Raw genomic sequence first — 18654 nt, 5'->3', positions numbered from 1 at the left:
TCTTTGGGGCGCCCAGGGCCCCTCACCACCCCGCCAGCTGCCTTTGGGGCGCCCAGGGCCCCTCACCACCCCGCCAGCTGCCTTTGGGGCGCCCAGGGCCCCTCACCACCCCGCCAGGCTGCCATTGGGGCGCCCAGGGCCCCTCACCACCCCGCCAGCTGCCATTGGGGTGCCCAAGGATCCTCAGGGCCCCTCACCACCCCGCCAGCTGCCTTTGGGGCGCCCAGGGCCCCTCACCACCCCGCCAGCTGCCTTTGGGGCGCCCAGGGCCCCTCACCACCCCACCAGCTGCCTTTGGGGCGCCCAGGGCCCCTCACCACCCCGCCAGCTGCCATTGGGGCGCCCAGGCCCCTCACCACCCCGCCAGCTGCCATTGGGGCGCCCAGGGCCCCTCACCACCCCGCCAGCTGCCTTTGGGGCGCCCAGGGCCCCTCACCACCTCGCCAGCTGCCTTTGGGGCGCCCAGGGCCCCTCAGGGCCCCTCACCACCTAGACCACCGCCAGCTGCTTTGGGCCCCTCACCACCCCGCCAGCTGCTTTTGTGGCGCCCAGGGGCCCCTCACCACCCCGCCAGCTGCCTTTGGGGCGCCCAGGTCCCCTCACCACCCCGCCAGCTGCCTTTGGGCGCCCAGGGCCCCTCAGGGCCCCTCACCACTCCGCCAGCTGCCTTTGGGGCGCCCAGGGCCCCTCACCACACTGCCAGCTGCCTTTGGGGCGCCGAGGGCCCCTCACCACCCCGCCAGCTGCCTTTGGGGCGCCCAGGGCCCCTCACCACCCCGCCAGCTGCCATTGGGGTGCCCAAGGACCCTCAGGGCCCCTCACCACCCCGCCAGCTGCCTTTGGGGCGCCCAGGGCCCCTCACCACCCCGCCAGCTGCCATTGGGGTGCCCAAGGACCCTCAGGGCCCCTCACCACCCCGTCAGCTGCCTTTGGGGCGCCCAGGGCCCCTCACCACCCCGCCAGCTGCCTTTTGGGGCGCCCAGGGCCCCTCACCACCCCGCCAGCTGCCTTTGGGGCGCCCAGGGCCCCTCAGGGCCCCTCACCACCCCGCCAGCTGCTTTTGGGGCGCCCAGGGCCCCTCACCACCCCGCCAGCTGCTTTTGTGGCGCCCAGGCCCCTCACCACCCCGCCAGCTGCCTTTGGGGCGCCCAGGTCCCCTCACCACCCCGCCAGCTGCCTTTGGGGTGCCCAGGGCCCCTCACCACTCCGCCAGCTGCCTTTGGGGCGCCCAGGCCCCTCACCACCCCGCCAGCTGCCTTTGGGGCGCCCAGGGCCCCTCACCACCCCGCCAGCTGCCATTGGGGTGCCCAGGGCCCTTCACCACCCCGCCAGCTGCCTTTGGGGCGCCCAGGGCCCCTCACCACCCCGCCAGCTGCCTTTGGGGCACCCAGGGCCCCTCACCACCCTGCCAGCTGCCTTTGGGGCGTCCAGGGCCCCTCACCACCTCGCCAGCTGCCTTTGGGGCGCCCAGGGCCCCTCACCACCCCGCCAGCTGCCTTTGGGGCGCCCAGGGCCCCTCACCACCCCGCCAGCTGCCTTTGGGGCGCCCAGGGCCCCTCACCACCCCGCCAGCTGCAATTGGGGCGCCCAGGGCCCCTCACCACCCCGCCAGCTGCCATTGGGGTGCCCAAGGATCCTCAGGGCCCCTCACCACCCCGCCAGCTGCCTTTGGGGCGCCCAGGGCCCCTCACCACCCCGCCAGCTGCCTTTGGGGCGCCCAGGGCCCCTCACCACCCCGCCAGCTGCCTTTGGGGCGCCCAGGGCCCCTCAGGGCCCCTCACCACCCCGCCAGCTGCTTTTGGGGCGCCCAGGGCCCCTCACCACCCCGCCAGCTGCTTTTGTGGCGCCCAGGGCCCCTCACCACCCCGCCAGCTGCCTTTGGGGCGCCCAGGTCCCCTCACCACCCCGCCAGCTGCCTTTGGGGCGCCCAGGGCCCCTCAGGGCCCCTCACCACTCCGCCAGCTGCCTTTGGGGCGCCCAGGGCCCCTCAACACCCCGCCAGCTGCCCTTTGGGGCGCCCAGGGCCCCTCACCACCCCGCCAGCTGCCATTGGGGTGCCCAGGGCCCCTCACCACCCCGCCAGCTGCCTTTGGGGCGCCCAGGGCCCCTCACCACCCCGCCAGCTGCCTTTGGGGCACCCAGGGCCCCTCACCACCCCGCCAGCTGCCTTTGGGGCGTCCAGGGCCCCTCACCACCTCGCCAGCTGCCTTTGGGGCGCCCAGGGCCCCTCACCACCCCGCCAGCTGCCTTTGGGGCGCCCAGGGCCCCTCACCACCCCGCCAGCTGCCTTTGGGGCGCCCAGGGCCCCTCACCACCCCGCCAGCTGCCATTGGGGCGCCCAGGGCCCCTCACCACCCCGCCAGCTGCCATTGGGGTGTCCAAGGATCCTCAGGGCCCCTCACCACCCCGCCAGCTGCCTTTGGGGCGCCCAGGGCCCCTCACCACCCCGCCAGCTGCCTTTGGGGCGCCCAGGGCCCCTCACCACCCCACCAGCTGCCTTTGGGGCGCCCAGGGCCCCTCACCACCCCGCCAGCTGCCATTGGGGCGCCCAGGGCCCCTCACCACCCCGCCAGCTGCCATTGGGGCGCCCAGGGCCCCTCACCACCCCGCCAGCTGCCTTTGGGGCGCCCAGGGCCCCTCACCACCTCGCCAGCTGCCTTTGGGGCGCCCAGGGCCCCTCAGGGCCCCTCACCACCCCGCCAGCTGCTTTGGGCCCCTCACCACCCCGCCAGCTGCTTTTGTGGCGCCCAGGGCCCCTCACCACCCCGCCAGCTGCCTTTGGGGCGCCCAGGTCCCCTCACCACCCCGCCAGCTGCCTTTGGGGCGCCCAGGGCCCCTCAGGGCCCCTCACCACTCCGCCAGCTGCCTTTGGGGCGCCCAGGGCCCCTCACCACACTGCCAGCTGCCTTTGGGGCGCCGAGGGCCCCTCACCACCCCGCCAGCTGCCTTTGGGGCGCCCAGGGCCCCTCACCACCCCGCCAGCTGCCATTGGGGTGCCCAAGGACCCTCAGGGCCCCTCACCACCCCGCCAGCTGCCTTTGGGGCGCCCAGGGCCCCTCACCACCCCGCCAGCTGCCATTGGGGTGCCCAAGGACCCTCAGGGCCCCTCACCACCCCGTCAGCTGCCTTTGGGGCGCCCAGGGCCCCTCACCACCCCGCCAGCTGCCTTTGGGCGCCCAGGGCCCCTCACCACCCCGCCAGCTGCCTTTGGGGCGCCCAGGGCCCCTCAGGGCCCCTCACCACCCCGCCAGCTGCTTTTGGGGCGCCCAGGGCCCCTCACCACCCCGCCAGCTGCTTTTGTGGCGCCCAGGGCCCCTCACCACCCCGCCAGCTGCCTTTGGGGCGCCCAGGTCCCCTCACCACCCCGCCAGCTGCCTTTGGGGTGCCCAGGGCCCCTCACCACTCCGCCAGCTGCCTTTGGGGCGCCCAGGGCCCCTCACCACCCCGCCAGCTGCCTTTGGGGCGCCCAGGGCCCCTCACCACCCCGCCAGCTGCCATTGGGGTGCCCAGGGCCCTTCACCACCCCGCCAGCTGCCTTTGGGGCGCCCAGGGCCCCTCACCACCCCGCCAGCTGCCTTTGGGGCACCCAGGGCCCCTCACCACCCTGCCAGCTGCCTTTGGGGCGTCCAGGGCCCCTCACCACCTCGCCAGCTGCCTTTGGGGCGCCCAGGGCCCCTCACCACCCCGCCAGCTGCCTTTGGGGCGCCCAGGGCCCCTCACCACCCCGCCAGCTGCCTTTGGGCGCCCAGGCCCCTCACCACCCCGCCAGCTGCAATTGGGGCGCCCAGGGCCCCTCACCACCCGCAGCTGCCAGCTGCCTTGGGTGCCCAAGGATCCTCAGGGCCCCTCACCACCCCGCCAGCTGCCTTTGGGGCGCCCAGGGCCCCTCACCACCCGCCAGCTGCCTTTGGGGCGCCCAGGGCCCCTCACCACCCCACCAGCTGCCTTTGGGGGGGGGGGGGGCGCCCAGGGCCCCTCACCACCCCGCCAGCTGCCATTGGGGCGCCCAGGGCCCCTCACCACCCCGCCAGCTGCCATTGGGGCGCCCAGGGCCCCTCACCACCCCGCCAGCTGCCTTTGGGGCGCCCAGGGCCCCTCACCACCTCGCCAGCTGCCTTTGGGGCGCCCAGGGCCCCTCAGGGCCCCTCACCACCCCGCCAGCTGCTTTGGGCCCCTCACCACCCCGCCAGCTGCTTTTGTGGCGCCCAGGGCCCCTCACCACCCCGCCAGCTGCCTTTGGGGCGCCCAGGTCCCCTCACCACCCCGCAGCTGCCTTTGGGGCGCCCAGGGCCCCTCAGGGCCCCTCACCACTCCGCCAGCTGCCTTTGGGGCGCCCAGGGCCCCTCACCACACTGCCAGCTGCCTTTGGGGCGCCGAGGGCCCCCTCACCACCCCGCCAGCTGCCTTTGGGGCGCCCAGGGCCCCTCACCACCCCGCCAGCTGCCATTGGGGTGCCCAAGGACCCTCAGGGCCCCTCACCACCCCGTCAGCTGCCTTTGGGGCGCCCAGGGCCCCTCACCACCCCGCCAGCTGCCTTTGGGGCGCCCAGGGCCCCTCACCACCCCGCCAGCTGCCTTTGGGGCGCCCAGGGCCCCTCAGGGCCCCTCACCACCCCGCCAGCTGCTTTTGGGGTGCCCAGGGCCCCTCACCACCCCGCCAGCTGCTTTTGTGGCGCCCAGGGCCCCTCACCACCCCGCCAGCTGCCTTTGGGGCGCCCAGGTCCCCTCACCACCCCGCCAGCTGCCTTTGGGGCGCCCAGGGCCCTTCAGGGCCCCTCACCACTCCGCCAGCTGCCTTTGGGGCGCCCAGGGCCCCTCACCACCCCGCCAGCTGCCTTTGGGGCGCCCAGGGCCCCTCACCACCCCGCCAGCTGCCATTGGGGTGCCCAGGGCCCCTCACCACCCCGCCAGCTGCCTTTGGGGCGCCCAGGGCCCCTCACCACCCCGCCAGCTGCCTTTGGGGCGCCAGGGCCCCTCACCACCCGGCCAGCTGCCTTTGGGGCGCCCAGGGCCACCCCGCCAGCTACCTTTGGGGCGCCCAGGGCCCCTCAGCACCCCCGCCAGCTGCCTTTTGGGCGCCCAGGGCCCCTCAGCACCCCGCCAGCTGCCTTTGGGGCGCCCAGGGACCCTCACCACCCCGCCAGCTGCCTTTGGGCGCCCAAGGCCCCTCACCACCCCGCCAGCTGCCTTTGGGGCGCCCAGGGCCCCTCACCACCCCGCCAGCTGCCATTGGGGCGCCCAGGGCCCCTCACCACCCCGCCAGCTGCCATTGGGGCGCCCAGGGCCCCTCCCCACCCCGCCAGCTGCCATTGGGGCGCCCAAGTCCCCTCCCCACTCCGCCAGCTGCCTTTGGGGCGCCCAGGGCCCCTCACCACCTCGCCAGCTGCTTTTGGGCCGCCCAGGGCCCTTCACCACCTCGGCAGCTGCTTTTGGGCCGCCCAGGGCCCTTCACCAACCCGCCAGCTGCTTTGGGGCGCCCAGGGCCCCTCACCACCTCGCCAGCTGCTTTTGGGCCGCCCAGGGCCCCTCACCACCCCGCCAGCTGCCTTTGGGGCGCCCAGGGCCCCTCACCACCCCGCCAGCTGCCTTTGGGCGCCCAGGGCCCCTCACCACCCAGCCAGCTGCCTTTGGGGCGCCCAGGGCCCCTCACCACCCCGCCAGCTGCCTTTGGGGCGCCCAGGGCCCCTCACCACCCCACCAGCTGCTTTTGGGGCGCCCAGGGCCCCTCACCACCCCGCCAGCTGCCTTTGGGCGCCCAGGGCCCCTCACCACCCCGCCAGCTGCCTTTGGGGCGCCCAGGGCCCCTCAGGGCCCCTCACCACCCCGCCAGCTGCTTTTGGGGCGCCCAGGGCCCCTCACCACCCCGCCAGCTGCTTTTGGGGCGCCCAGGGCCCCTCACCACCCCGCCAGCTGCCTTTGGGGCGCCCAGGGCCCCTCACCACCCCGCCAGCTGCCATTGGGGCGCCCAGGGCCCCTCACCACCCCGCCAGCTGCCATTGGGGCGCCCAGGGCCCCTCACCACCCCGCCAGCTGCCTTTGGGGCGCCCAGGGCCCCTCACCACCTCGCCAGCTGCCTTTGGGCGCCCAGGGCCCCTCAGGGCCCCTCACCACCCCGCCAGCTGCTTTGGGACCCTCACCACCCTGCTAGGTGCCCTTGGGGCGTCCAGGTCCCCTCACCACCTCGCCAGCTGCCTTTGGGGCGCCCAGGGCCCCTCACCACCCCTCCAGCTGCCTTTGGGGCGCCCAGGGCCCCTCACCACCCCGCCAGCTGCCTTTGGGGCGCCCAGGGCCCCTCACCACCCCGCCAGCTGCAATTGGGGCGCCCAGGGCCCCTCACCACCCCGCCAGCTGCCATTGGGGTGCCCAAGGATCCCTCAGGGCCCCTCACCACCCCGCCAGCTGCCTTTGGGGCGCCCAGGGCCCCTCACCACCCCGCCAGCTGCCTTTGGGGCGCCCAGGGCCCCTCACCACCCCACCAGCTGCCTTTGGGGCGCCCAGGGCCCCTCACCACCCCGCCAGCTGCCATTGGGGCGCCCAGGGCCCCTCACCACCCCGCCAGCTGCCATTGGGGCGCCCAGGGCCCCTCACCACCCCGCCAGCTGCCTTTGGGGCGCCCAGGGCCCCTCACCACCTCGCCAGCTGCCTTTGGGGCGCCCAGGGCCCCTCAGGGCCCCTCACCACCCCGCCAGCTGCTTTGGGCCGCTCACCACCCCGCCAGCTGCTTTTGTGGCGCCCAGGGCCCCTCACCACCCCGCCAGCTGCCTTTGGGGCGCCCAGGTCCCCTCACCACCCCGCCAGCTGCCTTTGGGGCGCCCAGGGCCCCTCAGGGCCCCTCACCACTCCGCCAGCTGCCTTTGGGGCGCCCCAGGGCCCCTCACACACTGCCAGCTGCCTTTGGGGCGCCGAGGGCCCCTCACCACCCCGCCAGCTGCCTTTGGGGCGCCCAGGGCCCCTCACCACCCCGCCAGCAGCCATTGGGGTGCCCAAGGACCCTCAGGGCCCCTCACCACCCCGTCAGCTGCCTTTGGGGCGCCCAGGGCCCCTCACCACCCCGCCAGCTGCCTTTGGGGCGCCCAGGGCCCCTCACCACCCCGCCAGCTGCCTTTGGGGCGCCCAGGGCCCCTCAGGGCCCCTCACCACCCCGCCAGCTGCTTTTGGGGTGCCCAGGGCCCCTCACCACCCCGCCAGCTGCTTTTGTGGCGCCCAGGGCCCCTCACCACCCCGCCAGCTGCCTTTGGGGCGCCCAGGTCCCCTCACCACCCCGCCAGCTGCCTTTGGGGCGCCCAGGGCCCTTCAGGGCCCCTCACCACTCCGCCAGCTGCCTTTGGGGCGCCCAGGGCCCCTCACCACCCCGCCAGCTGCCTTTGGGGCGCCCAGGGCCCCTCACCACCCCGCCAGCTGCCATTGGGGTGCCCAGGGCCCCTCACCACCCCGCCAGCTGCCTTTGGGGCGCCCAGGGCCCCTCACCACCCCGCCAGCTGCCTTTGGGGCGCCCAGGGCCCCTCACCACCCGGCCAGCTGCCTTTGGGGCGCCCAGGGCCACCCCGCCAGCTACCTTTGGGGCGCCCAGGGCCCCTCAGCACCCCGCCAGCTGCCTTTTGGGCGCCCAGGGCCCCTCAGCACCCCGCCAGCTGCCTTTGGGGCGCCCAGGGACCCTCACCACCCCGCCAGCTGCCTTTGGGGCGCCCAAGGCCCCTCACCACCCCGCCAGCTGCCTTTGGGGCGCCCAGGGCCCCTCACCACCCCGCCAGCTGCCATTGGGGCGCCCAGGGCCCCTCACCACCCCGCCAGCTGCCATTGGGGCGCCCAGGGCCCCTCCCCACCCCGCCAGCTGCCATTGGGGCGCCCAAGTCCCCTCCCCACTCCGCCAGCTGCCTTTGGGGCGCCCAGGGCCCCTCACCACCTCGCCAGCTGCTTTTGGGCCGCCCAGGGCCCTTCACCACCTCGGCAGCTGCTTTTGGGCCGCCCAGGGCCCTTCACCAACCCGCCAGCTGCCTTTGGGGGCCCCAGGGCCCCTCACCACCTCGCCAGCTGCTTTTGGGCCGCCCAGGGCCCCTCACCACCCCGCCAGCTGCCTTTGGGGCGCCCAGGGCCCCTCACCACCCCGCCAGCTGCCTTTGGGGCGCCCAGGGCCCCTCACCACCCAGCCAGCTGCCTTTGGGGCGCCCAGGGCCCCTCACCACCCCGCCAGCTGCCTTTGGGGCGCCCAGGGCCCCTCACCACCCCACCAGCTGCTTTTGGGGCGCCCAGGGCCCCTCACCACCCCGCCAGCTGCCTTTGGGGTGCCCAGGGCCCCTCACCACCCCGCCAGCTGCCTTTGGGGCACCCAGGGCCCCTCAGGGCCCCTCACCACCCCGCCAGCTGCTTTTGGGGCGCCCAGGGCCCCTCACCACCCCGCCAGCTGCTTTTGGGGCGCCCAGGGCCCCTCACCACCCCGCCAGCTGCCTTTGGGGCGCCCAGGGCCCCTCACCACCCCGCCAGCTGCCATTGGGGCGCCCAGGGCCCCTCACCACCCCGCCAGCTGCCATTGGGGCGCCCAGGGCCCCTCACCACCCCGCCAGCTGCCTTTGGGGCGCCCAGGGCCCCTCACCACCTCGCCAGCTGCCTTTGGGGCGCCCAGGGCCCCTCAGGGCCCCTCACCACCCCGCCAGCTGCTTTGGGACCCTCACTACCCCGCCAGCTGCTTTTGTGGCGCCCAGGGCCCCTCACCACCCCGCCAGCTGCCTTTGGGGCGCCCAGGTCCCCTCACCACCCCGCCAGCTGCCTTTGGGGCGCCCAGGGCCCCTCAGGGCCCCTCACCACTCCGCCAGCTGCCTTTGGGGCGCCCAGGGCCCCTCACCACACTGCCAGCTGCCTTTGGGGCGCCCAGGGCCCCTCACCACCCCGCCAGCTGCCTTTGGGGCGCCCAGGGCCCCTCACCACCCCGCCAGCTGCCATTGGGGTGCCCAAGGACCCTCAGGGCCCCTCACCACCCCGTCAGCTGCCTTTGGGGCGCCCAGGGCCCCTCACCACCCCGCCAGCTGCCTTTGGGGCGCCCAGGGCCCCTCACCACCCCGCCAGCTGCCTTTGGGGCGCTCAGGGCCCCTCACCACCCCGCCAGCTGCTTTTGGGGCGCCCAGGGCCCCTCACCACCCCGCCAGCTGCTTTTGTGGCGCCCAGGGCCCCTCACCACCCCGCCAGCTGCCTTTGGGGCGCCCAGGTCCCCTCACCACCCCGCCAGCTGCCTTTGGGGCGCCCAGGGCCCCTCAGGGCCCCTCACCACTCCGCCAGCTGCCTTTGGGGCGCCCAGGGCCCCTCACCACCCCGCCAGCTGCCTTTGGGGCGCCCAGGGCCCCTCACCACCCCGCCAGCTGCCATTGGGGTGCCCAGGGCCCCTCACCACCCCACCAGCTGCTTTTGGGGCGCCCAGGGCCCCTCACCACCCCGCCAGCTGCCTTTGGGGCGCCCAGGGCCCCTCACCACCCCGCCAGCTGCCTTTGGGGCGCCCAGGGCCCCTCAGGGCCCCTCACCACCCCGCCAGCTGCTTTTGGGGCGCCCAGGGCCCCTCACCACCCCGCCAGCTGCTTTTGGGGCGCCCACGGCCCCTCACCACCCCGCCAGCTGCCTTTGGGGCGCCCAGGGCCCCTCAGGGCCCCTCATCACCCCGCCAGCTGCTTTTGGGGCGCCCAGGGCCCCTCACCACCCCGCCAGCTGCCTTTGGGGCACCCAGGGCCCCTCACCACCCCGCCAGCTGCCTTTGGGGCGTCCAGGGCCCCTCACCACCTCGCCAGCTGCCTTTGGGGCGCCCAGGGCCCCTCACCACCCCGCCAGCTGCCTTTGGGGCGTCCAGGGCCCCTCTTCACCCCGCCAGCTGCCTTTGGGGCGTCCAGGGCCCCTCTTCACCCCGCCAGCTGCCTTTGGGGCGCCCAGGGCCCCTCACCACCCCGCCAGCTGCCTTTGGGGCGCCCAGGGCCCCTCACCACCCCGCCAGCTGCCTTTGGGGCGCCCAGGGCCCCTTACCACCCCGCCAGCTGCCTTTGGAGCGCCCAGGGCCCCTCACCACCCCGCCAGCTGCCTTTAGGGCGCTCAGGGCCCCTCACCACCCCGCCAGCTGCCTTTGGGGCGCCCAGGGCCCCTCACCACCCCGCCAGCTGCCTTTGGGGCGCCCAGGGCCCCTCACCACCCCGCCAGCTGCCATTGGGGCGCCCAGGGCCCCTCACCACCCTGCCAGCTGCGTACCTGCTGTCTGGCCTCTTCAAGTTGTCAAACTCAAGTGATGCAAGATGGCTCTGGTTAGAGCTTTGAACATTCTGAGCCCATTGTGATGTCATGTGATGTCATAAGAACTGCCAATGTTGTCCTGTGTATCATGGTTAAAGCATTAACCCCTTAGTGACATGGGCTGGACCTAATGATGCAACTTATTTTGGGGTATTTTCATCTCCATTTCGCAAGTCACAAGTTTTTTATATTTTTTTTATTTTTGCTGTATACGGTTGACTACCCAATACAATTCTTTTTCACTGCGGAATTCGCTTTTTTTTTTTCTCCAGGGGCCTATGGCACTTGTTTAAACTGCATTGTGCAAAAACGTGATTTCGCGGTAAATTGCGTTTTTTGGGTGGTTTTTTTGCGGCGATGCGTTTTTAACATTAGAAAGCCCCCTATACACCTGGGGAAAAAAGGAGCAAATTCGCAAAGGCTAGTGGGTAGTCACCTTAAGGACTTTTTTTTGGCCATCTGCAGGTGGTAGCATGTTTTGGGTAGATATAATGTATGTTATCACACTTTTTTTTGTTATTTTTTTGAGTCCTCCATTTCTACAGATCTTACTCAGCCTTCATAGTGACATTTATTGATATCGGGCTGCAGATCCTCCGATCGTCTTCTGTAGGACCCAATTAAAAATGCGTGCGCTTTACTAAATAATTAAATTTCATGTCGCTGCACTAAATGTACGGATTGCTCTGCATTATTTCCTCCAGTGAAATTCAACCAAAGAGAAGTTAACCCTTTAGTGACCATACGTGTTTTCCCCTCCTGCGTGTCTGGGCTTTAGTCTACATGTCCGTAAAAGCATGCCGGCCCTGTAGAGTAAAGGCCTGAGGTCTGTGCGTACGACAGTTCCCTGCTATCGGCTACCAGAGGTACCCAAGATCCTGGAGCTATCGTGTGGGGGCTACGGCATGTGACCCTCCAATTACGCGATTGCCATTATCCAATGGATAGCGGCGATCACATAAAAGTTTATATTTTTTTTAAGCTCCTCCCCCCCTCCGGTCACCTGATCTTTGTTATCCGATGATAAAAGCGATCAAGTAACGTTTAAAAAGATCGTATCTTTGAGGGGAGATGAGATTACTTATCTAAGGCCCCTGGATTAGACCCCCGATGGGATCTTTATCCGTGGACCTTCCCTGAATTCTGTGCATGCGCACGCCGGCAACATAACGGACACATACGCAGAAGCCGGGTAGGGCCCAGAAAATTTAAAATCCCCTTGCTCCTGATTACCAAAGGTAGCCAAGAGCTTTAAGCAGTGACCGGAGGCCCGAATGAGTGGTCCCCGGTCACGTGATCGCCGTTATCCAATAGTATGAAAAGGCTGTGATCTACCTTAAGGCTGGATCCACACAGGGCGGCTTTGCCGCGGTTTTGCCGCAGCAGATCCGGCCGTGGCAAAATCGCCCGTGGCCGCTAATCTCGGTATTAGCCAGCCATGTGGATGAGATTTCTCAGAAATCTCGTCCACACGGGACGGCTAATCCGCTGCGGGCCCAGGGCCCCTCACCACACCGCAAGCTGTCATTGGGCCGCCCAGGGCCCCTCACCACCCCGACAGCTGCCTTTGGGGCGCCCAGGGCCTCTCACCACCCCGCCAGCTGCCTTTGGAGCGCCCAGGGCCCCTCACCACCCCGCCAGCTGCCTTTAGGGCGCCCAGGGCCCCTCACCACCCCGCCAGCTGCCTTTGGGGCGCCCAGGGCCCCTCACCACCCCGCCAGCTGCCTTTGGGGCGCCCAGGGCCCCTCACCACCCCGCCAGTTGCCATTGGGGCGCCCAGGGCCCCTCACCACCCTGCCAGCTGCGTACCTGCTGTCTGGCCTCTTCAAGTTGTCAAACTCAAGTGATGCAAGATGGCTCTGGTTAGAGCTTTGAACATTCTGAGCCCATTGTGATGTCATGTGATGTCATAAGAACTGCCAATGTTGTCCTGTGTATCATGGTTAAAGCATTAACCCCTTAGTGACATGGGCTGGACCTAATGATGCAACTTATTTTGGGGTATTTTCATCTCCATTTCGCAAGTCACAAGTTTTTTATATTTTTTTTATTTTTGCTGTATACGGTTTGACTACCCAATACAATTCTTTTTCACTGCGGAATTCGCATTTTTTTTTTCTCCAGGGGCCTATGGCACTTGTTTAAACTGCATTGTGCAAAAACGTGATTTCGCGGTAAATTGCGTTTTTTGGGTGGTTTTTTTGCGGCGATGCGTTTTTAACATTAGAAAGCCTATACACCTGGGAAAAAAAGGAGCAAATTCGCAAAGGCTAGTGGGTAGTCACCCTAAGGACTTTTTTTGGCGATCTGCAGGTGGTAGCATGTTTTGGGTAGATATAATGTATGTTATCACACTTTTTTTTGTTATTTTTTTTGAGTCCTCCATTTCTACAGATCTTATTCAGCCTTCATAGTGACATTTATTGATATCGGGCTGCAGATCCTCCGATCGTCTTCTGTAGGACCCAATTAAAAATGCGTGCGCTTCACTAAATAATTAAATTTCATGTCGCTGCACTAAATGTACGGATTGCTCTGCATTATTTCCTCCAGTGAAATTCAACCAAAGAGAAGTTAACCCCTTAGTGACCATACGTGTTTTCCCCTCCTGCGTGTCTGGGCTTTAGTCTACATGTCCGTAAAAGCATGCCGGCCCTGTAGAGTAAAGGCCTGAGGTCTGTGCGTACGACAGTTCCCTGCTATCGGCTACCAGAGGTACCCAAGATCCTGGAGCTATCATGTGGGGGCTACGGCATGTGACCCCCCAATTACGCGATTGCCATTATCCAATGGATAGCGGCGATCACATAAAAGTTTATATAGTTTTTATTAAGTTTGATTTGCAGTATTATGTGGAACAGTGAAGTGCATTGAATTAAACAATTGCGCTCACATTAGTGGTCGGAATTACGTAATCCACTAACAAAAAAAAAATAGAACGCAGAATGCTCGCTTTTACTGCGGATATCTGCAACATAGACCCCGTTGTGCTGTATGGTCGCAGATATTCCCCGCAGCCCATACACGATTAAACAGCACAGGAAATACAAACAATCAAAAAGGTGGAGTGCGCATGACCGCCTGTGTGAGAACACAGTTATGTGCAGTACATTATGCCGCCATAAGCGGATTCCACATGCAGCCGTGTGAGCCCGGTGTTATTACAAGAAGCCCCGGGAACGCTCGCCATTCCTGCAGTTCCGGGAGCAGCTTGTTGAGCGCCTTCTGTGAGAGACCGCCGGACCTCAGCAAGCTTACCAAGCCTCACAGGGCGCCATTTTCTACACCCCATCCCTGCCACTGAGGTCAAGAAATACCCCCCAAAAATCATGGGAGGAGGAGGGATACCTGGTTTTATTGCCCCATGTGCCCATCCAGGCCTCCGTAATTACCCTTGTCCTTGGACATACCACACTGTTTACATCATTACTTTTATCTAAGATTTGGGAAATGCCAAAAAGGAGATGGGATTATTTTTAGGGAGTTTATTTGTTTTCCTGTGTAAGTGTTCAATTGGGCCTCAATATTATTCAGCTGTGTCCTGAAATCCAATGGATGCTCCCTCCATTATGGGCCTAATCATGTGTCCAGTAAACAGATTGGGGATATGATGGGGGTATTGCAGAACAGAGAAGACCTAGTGCTATAAAATTTGGGGTGAGTCTCTCCAGTTTTTCCTGCTTGAAAAAAGAACACCTATGAAAGTGAAAAAAATTAAATTACTTGTATTTTTCACATGCTTCATAATTTTGGGGAAAAAACTGTGGGGTAAGAATGCTTAAAGTACACACCTAGATAAATGGGCTAAGGGGTGCTTGATTTCAAAATGGGGTCATTAGTGGTCATTAGTTTTGGCATCTTGATGGCTCTACAAGTGAGCAATTGGGCCTGGAATTTACTCAGTTGTGGCTTCAAAGCCTAAGGGTGTCCCCTCCATTACAAACCTATTCATGTGTCCGGTCAGATTTGGGCTTCAATTGGTATGTTCGTGAACACAGAACAAACGGGGATCCATTTTGGGGTGTAAATCTTCATTCTTATGTGGGCTGTACAAAAAAACAGCTTTTAAAATGACACAATTGCCAAAAAATGAAAATCGTAATTTTTTGCTTCTGCTTTGCTTAGATTTATTCAAATACTGTGGGGTCAAAATACGATGAATTTGTTAAGGGGTCTATTTTTTAAATGAGGTCATTTGTGGGGGTTCTCCATCGTTTTGGCGGCTCAAGGGCTCTAAAAGTGGGCTATGGGGCCTAAAACACTTAAGCTAAATCTCTGTTCTGAAAGCCACCCGCTGCTGCTTTTGGTTTGGGCCCCGTTGTTCATACGGACATATGACTAGGGCCACAATGGCTATGTTTCTGAACACAGGACAAACATCCATTTTGAGCTGTAAATCCTCATTTTCATGTGTACTATAGAAAAAAAATGCCTTTAAAATGACATATTAGCAAAAATATGATTTTTTTTTTCCTTTCTCCTCTAAATTGCATTAACTCGTGAAAAGAAACTGTGAGGTAAAAATGCTCATGACCCCCCTCAGTGAATACAGTAAGGGATGAAATTTTTAAAATGGGGTAATTTGTGGGGGTGTCTATCATTCTGACACCTATGCGCCTTTGCAAGCTTGGCTTGATGCAGGAAAACAAAGGAAAAACAAAACAAAGTGTTCCTCAAAATGTTAATATTTAATGTTAGGGTGTTTTTCAACCATTTAGACATACAAAATTTAAAAGTTTTTCCAATGTGCTTCCAGAATAAAGTAAACGGATGGAAATTTGTATAATATGTTTGCACATAATTTGAGATATTGCAGTTGAAGATGTCATTAAAATTACAATTTTTTTTTCAAAATTTTTCCAATTTTGGCGCTAAATATACACAAATTGTCAGTCTATTTTTACAATATGTGGCAAAAAAACAATTAGAATTACTTGGGTATGCAAAAACTTTACAGTTATGCTATGTTAAAGTGACACATGTCACAGATTGAAAAAAAAAAAAAAAGACAACAATATTTACCTATTCCTCCCCAGTCTTCTTACTGCATCTTCTCCTCCCCGATCTTCTCCTGGCTCCTGCAGTCCGCCGGGTCACCTCGCCTGTACCCTCTTCTTCCTGTGATGTTACATAGATTCTCGGCATTCTGCTTCCTGCAGGTCAGTGTACCCAGTCACTAGTGATGTAGCATTCACTGCCCAGCATGGAGCGCCGAGCTAATGCAGAGACTGCGCATGCACGCTGTTTTGCGACAATAGTGTATGAACACTCGCGGCGAGACAGCGCGCATGCGCAGTCTCTGCATCAGCTCAGCATTCTGTGCTAGGCAGTGAACGCTACGTCACTAGTGACGTAACGTACAATGCCCTGCAGGAAGGAGACTACAGAGAATGGACACTCCATAACAGGAGGAAGAGGATGCGACCGGCTTGCGTTGTGGTAACCAGGGGGACTGCTGGGGCCAGGAGCCGCTAGGGGAGGAGAAGATGTGGAAAGACTGATTCCACGTGTATACATATTCAAAACTGACGTCACTTCTTCATGTGGAAACGTGTCAGACGTTTTGCACCCATACCGGTGGAGACGGCTCTTCTGACAGTTGTTGAAGGTGTATGGGCAGCTTAAGTGTCTTCATTGATGAGTCTTCAACGTGCTTCTCATCCCTTTTTTCTTCTACAAAGGACGGACTCTGAAATCTACGAGGACTCTGTAGAGCTTCAACAGTTCTTTATTAAGATAAGAGATGAACTTTGCAAAAACGGCGAGATCCTTCTTTCTCCAGCCTTGAGCTACACAACCAAACACCTCCACAATGATGTGGAGAAGGAAAAGAAGGAAAAGCTGCCAAAAGAATTAGAAGAAGACAAGGTCAAAAGAGAGGAGGAGAAGAAAGGTAAATACAGCATGTAGTGGTGTGCAAGAACTCGTGGCCAGGCTGTACACCATGTCATTAGGTTTGAGCTTCATGTCTATAAAGGAGCTACAAGTCCTCTGTCTCTGGACGTTTTGCATTTAATTTGATGTAAAAAAAAATTGGTGGAATTATGACCTGTGATGAGCAGAGTGATGACCACTGCCCAACATGGAGTATAGTGAAAGCTTTGGAGGGCCAGTTATTGGGATCGCCCATATAATCTGTGTAGGAAAACTACCATTTTTGAACGCTTGACTTTTGACTGAGGTTGTAACCCCTCATAAAGGGCCCTGAAACCTGAGAAAACCATGGGGCAGATTTGCTAAAACTGTCTAATAATTAGATATTGGAAGTTTACACTGTCTGTTCTGTTTACCACCTATTAGCTTAGTATATGCCAAATTTTACGCCCAAATTTTGGCACAGAATGTTGCATTTAGGTCATGACTTCTTACCACGAAGTGACCCCTTTTTCACCTGAAGCAGAGTAAAAAAAGTGTCTAAAGCACATCATAAATGTGACAGAAAGCATGAAAGACCGTGTGTGGCACAATTTCTACCATAAACATGGTGCGTCTTCAATCTGCTCCAATATATATCTTCATCTTAATGTTGTGGAATACTTATAACACATTAAGTTCGTGCCTGGAGAGCTTGTCCGCGCACACACAAGGGTGTCAGAGGAATGCCTCCACAACATTGCCATACTTCCATGGCTGCCAGATCCCCAGATTTATTTCCAATAGAACATGTATGGACCCATCTGGGAAGCCATCCACCACAGCCTTTGAGCTTACACAATCTACCGCAAATTTGGACCGATATGTCGCAGGATACCATACGAAACCTGTATTCCTCCATGCTCGCCTGTATCACCTCTTGAATCCAAACTAGAGGCGGTACAACAGGGTACAAGAACCTCCAAGCCCACCCATATTACATCTTGCATCAAAGCTAGAGGCGGCCCAACAGAGTACTAGAGCCTCCATGCCTACCTGTATCACATCTTGAATCCAAGCTAGAGACAGGCCAACGGAGTACTAGAGCCTCCATGCTCCCCCCCCCCTTCCGTATAACATCTTGGATCAAAGCTAGAAGCGGTACAACAGGGTACAAAAGCCTGCATGCATGCCTGTTCCATGTCTTGGATCTAAACTAGTGGCGGTACAACAAGGTACTACAGCCTCCATGCCCACCCATGTCACATCATGCATCCAAGCTAGAGGCGGCTTACCGGGCTAATAGAGCCTCCATGCCCACCAGTATTACATCTTGCATTCAAGCTAGAGGCAGCCCAACAGGATACTAGAGCCTTCATGTCCACCGGTATCACATCTTGCATCGAAGATAGAGGCGGCCCAACTGCGTACTAGAGCCTCCATGCCCGTATCTCATCCTGTATCCAAGTTAGAGGCAGTACTAGAGCCTCCATGCCGGCCCGTATCACAGCTTTTATCCACGCTAGAGGCAGCCCAGCAGGGTACTACGCCTCCATGCCCTTCTGTATCACATCTTGTATCCAAGCTAGAGGTGGTACAACAGGGTACTAGAGCCTCCATGCCTGTCCATATCACATCTTGTATCCAAGCTAGAGGTGGTACAACAGGGTACTAGAGCCTCCATGCCTGTCCATATCACATCTTGTATCCAAGCTAGAGGTGGTACAACAGGGTACTAGAGCCTCCATGCCTGTCCATATCACATCTTGTATCCAAGCTAGAGGTGGTACAACAGGGTACTAGAGCCTCCATGCCTGTCCATATCACATCTTGTATCCAAGCTAGAGGCAGTACAACAGGGTACTAGAGCCTCCATGCCTGTCCATATCACATCTTGTATCCAAGCTAGAGGCAGTACAACAGGGTACTAGAGCCTCCATGCCTGTCCGTATTACATTTGGATCCAAGCTAGAGGCGGTACAACAGGGTACTAGAGCCTCCCTACAAGTGTTCAGTTCTCCACAATAAATGATCCTTTTGCTGTGATATTGTAATCACTTACATTTATACCAACATTACAATCACACAGAGAAAGTTTCATTCAATTTCAGCGACTTCTAGTGGAGGGATTACTTTTTGAGAATGAGTGTGTATTGCTGGACTATCCTCTGAACAGATCATCAATAAATGGTTGTCTGGGGTTCACTGCTCAGTACCCTGGCTGATCGGGTGCCCACTTGTCAGGGAAAATTTCTAAGTACAGCACCAATGAGGCCCACCCCACTTGCCCCGCTGTCAGGGAAAATTTCTAAGTACAGCACCAATCAGGCCCACCCCACTTGCCCCGCTGCCGGCGGTAAAGAAGAGACACCACACGGAGGTCTGGTATAGCTCCTCACACGGGGACATGACTGCGCTGTGCGCTTTATTACAGATTACATGAGATCTTATACCCTTTGGTCTCATCACTAGAAATGGGTGATGGGCTCATTGGCTCAAATTCACCGCATAACCATATATGGAAAGTCCGGATTTCCGGCCT

The 18654-nt window shown here is 61.8% G+C and overlaps 1 protein-coding gene across 1 annotated transcript in view; it reads left to right on the top strand.

The window, feature by feature from the left end:
- LOC136621105 (protein polybromo-1-like) overlaps positions 1 to 18654 on the top strand; it is a 76061-nt gene that overhangs the window by 28261 nt on the left and 29146 nt on the right. The window contains 1 exon segment of the mRNA XM_066596345.1: positions 15941 to 16152. Coding sequence (XP_066452442.1) covers positions 15941 to 16152 — 212 coding nt within the window.

Source organism: Eleutherodactylus coqui, chromosome 3 (genome assembly GCF_035609145.1).
Source record: "Eleutherodactylus coqui strain aEleCoq1 chromosome 3, aEleCoq1.hap1, whole genome shotgun sequence".
Lineage (NCBI taxonomy): Eukaryota > Metazoa > Chordata > Amphibia > Anura > Eleutherodactylidae > Eleutherodactylus > Eleutherodactylus coqui.
Note: the sequence above shows the minus strand (reverse complement) of the source record. Positions and strands in the feature narration are given on the sequence as shown.